The 3,048-nt window shown below is 39.9% G+C and overlaps 1 protein-coding gene across 1 annotated transcript; it reads left to right on the forward strand.

Annotated features, from left to right (window-relative positions):
* Nucleotides 1–1,124: 1,124 nt before the first annotated feature.
* LOC101347345 (olfactory receptor 18-like) lies at nucleotides 1,125–2,069 on the forward strand. Its single transcript, XM_004378563.2, has one exon. The coding sequence runs from the start codon at nucleotides 1,140–1,142 to the stop codon at nucleotides 2,067–2,069; it is 930 nt and encodes a 309-aa protein (XP_004378620.1). The 5' UTR covers nucleotides 1,125–1,139.
* Nucleotides 2,070–3,048: the final 979 nt, after the last annotated feature.

Below are 3,048 nucleotides of genomic sequence, written 5' to 3' on the forward strand. Positions count from 1 at the left end.
TCTTCATCATGATCACCTTCACTTCCTGAATGGGCAGATTTTAAATCATGGAAAAGGTTTCTAGCCTTTTATTGCACTAAAGTAAGGCTAAATAAGAACTGTATGCAGCTATTCCGACTTACCTACAAATCTGACTTAAAGACACATTTAGGAACAGATCTTGTTTGTAACAAGAGGACTGACTGTATTTTATATGTATATAAAAACTATCTGCATAGATTTACTTCTTCCTTCCCAATTTGGATGCCATTTGTTTCTTCTTCTTGCCTAATTGTTCCAGTTAGAACTTCCAGTACAATATTGAATGGGAATGGTGAGAGCGGGTGTTGAATTTTGTCAAAAGCCTTTTCTGCCTGAAATGAGATGATTATGTGGTTCTTTGCATTTGCTCTATTGATGTGGTGTATTCCATTGACTGATTTTCTAATGTTGAAATCATCTTGCATTCCTGGAATAAATCCCACCTGATTGTGGTGTATAATCCTTTTAATATGCTTATGGATTCAGTTTGCTAGTATGATGTTGGGAATTTTTGTGTCTGTATTTATCTGAGATATTGGTCTATAGTTTTCTTGTGAAGTCTTTGTCTGGTACCAGGGTGATGCTACCCTCATATAATAAGTTAGGAAGAGTTCTCCCCTCTTCTATTTTTTGGAAAACTTAAGAAGGATTGACATCCATTGTTCTGTAAACTTTTGGTAGAATTCCCCAGTGAAGCTGTCTGGTCCTGGAGTTTTCTGTGTTGGGAGGTTTTTGATATTGTTTTGATCTCTTCACATGTTATGTGTCTGTTGAAGTCTTGTCTTTCTCCTAGAGTTAATTATTTTACTCTCTTTATGAATTTGTTATCTGTAAATATCTTTGATCCTCTAACATTCTTCAACATCCTTCAGTTGAGTGTCTCTAAAATGGGTTTGCATAGAAGAAGGTGAATAGCACAGAAACCAATGAGGAAAGAGTTCCAGGAAGTATGGTTTTGCTACAATTGAAAAGTGTTGCTGAAGGGGGTGCATGGTCTTAAGTATGAAGGCTTTATTTGTAAATTTCCTGAATTCAAAATATAGACACAGGGCTGGGTGCCTGTGTTCTTATTTCCTTTTACCACTCTTTCTTTACTTTCCCAAAGGTGTCTCTGCAACATGGACCCACAGAATCTAACACATGTCTCTAAATTCCTCCTGCTGGGCCTCTCAGAGGATCCAGGATTGCAGCCCCTCCTCTTTGGAATGTTCCTGTCCATGTACCTGGTCACCGTGCTCGGGAACCTGCTCTTCATTCTGGCCATCAGCTCTGACCTCCACCTCCACACCCCCATGTACTTCTTCCTCTCCAACCTGTCCTTGGCTGACATTGGTTTCACCTCTGCCACAATCCCAAAGGTGCTTATGGATATCCACACACACCACAGAATCATTTCTTATGTCAACTGCCTGCTTCAGTTGTCTTTTTTTAGTTTTTTTGGATGTATGGACAATCTACTCCTGACGGTGATGGCCTATGACCGGTATGTGGCTATCTGTCACCCACTTCACTACCCGGTCATCATGAACCCCAACCTCTGTGGCTTGCTGGTTTTGGTGTCTTTTTTTCTCAGCCTTTTGGAGTCCCAGCTGCATTGCTTGATGGTGTCACAACTCACCTTCTGCATGAAAGTGGAAATTCCTCATTTCTTCTGTGACCCTTCTCAACTCATCAACCTTGCTTGTTCTGACACCATCACCAAAAACATACTAGTGTATTTTATTGGTGCCATCTTTGCAGGTGCTCCAGTCTCAGCAATCCTTTTCTCTTATACTCGAATTGTTTCCTCCATTCTGAGAGTCCCGTCATTGGGTGGGAAGTATAAAGCCTTTTCCACCTGTGGCTCTCACCTGTTAATCGTTTGCTTATTTTATGGAACAGGTGTGGGAGTGTACCTGAGTTCAGCTGTCTCACCTTCTCTCAGAACTGGTGCAAGGGCCTCAGTGATGTACTCCATTGTTACTCCCATGTTGAATCCCTTCATCTACAGTCTGAGAAACAGGGATATCAAGAGGGCTATGCAGAGACTCCTCAGCAGACCAGCATAATGTCAATCCCTGTGCCATCTTTTTTTGTCTGTGGATTAAAATAGCCCGAAAACCAAACATGTGGAGCTTCAAACCATGCTCCCTTGGTCACATAATTTTGGTAGCTCTCACAGCTTTCATCCCACTTGATGTTTAATTTCAGAATACTCATTATTTGGCCCATTTTTTTGGGAACTGGAAAGTGTTCCAGAGTTTGTGGTACATCATAATATATGCCCGATTGAATCCTGTAACATCTATGGAACCTTCTGTATTTGTCATCTATGACACAGGCATCCTGGCGAAATGCACAACTTTTTAAAAATTAAAATACAATCCACCACCCTTTCCACATGTCATGCTTATTGTCAATACAACATGTATATCTTTCTTATCTATTTATGCAGTTTAAGAGTATTAATGGTTGTTATTAGTTCTCAAACTTGGGTTCATATTGGAATCATCTGATGAACTTGAAAGATAATCATGCCTGAGTTGCACCACCAGAGATTCAGATTTATTTAGACTGAAGTGTGTGGTGAGCCAGAAGATTTTTCAAAGTACCTCAGGAGATACCAGTTAGCAGCTAAGGTTGATGACTACTTATCTAAGTAAGACCATTGCTCAATAATGACTAATATGCTTTGAGTCCTGTATTCCTCATGAGCAGATGCTGGAGCTCTTAAAGCTATCAAGAGCTTACAAGTGGGAAGATATAAATGAACTTCAGGCAATTCGATTTTTCTCAATGTACCTGGTAATATTTATTCAAATATCTTCTCCTCCATACCACAGAGCTGGTCATATGTGCTGGATATTAAGCTCTTGTCTCTCTGCTCCAAACTCACTCTTCTATACTATAATTTGTGTTACCAGAGTAGAAATTCTCCCATCACTGCTCTGATTTTCCATCAGACTTTCTTACAGTGTTCTTCCAATAGTTGTCCATAAAGATCACCAACCACAATAAGCCAACATTTTCACTATACTTCTTATCGTT

Source organism: Trichechus manatus, unplaced genomic scaffold (genome assembly GCF_000243295.1).
Source record: "Trichechus manatus latirostris isolate Lorelei unplaced genomic scaffold, TriManLat1.0 scaffold00057, whole genome shotgun sequence".
NCBI lineage: Eukaryota > Metazoa > Chordata > Mammalia > Sirenia > Trichechidae > Trichechus > Trichechus manatus.

Coding starts and splice junctions, on each gene's coding strand:
- LOC101347345 (XM_004378563.2), top strand. CDS start 1,140: ATGGACCCACAGAATCTAACACATGTCTCTAAATTCCTCCTGCTGGGC.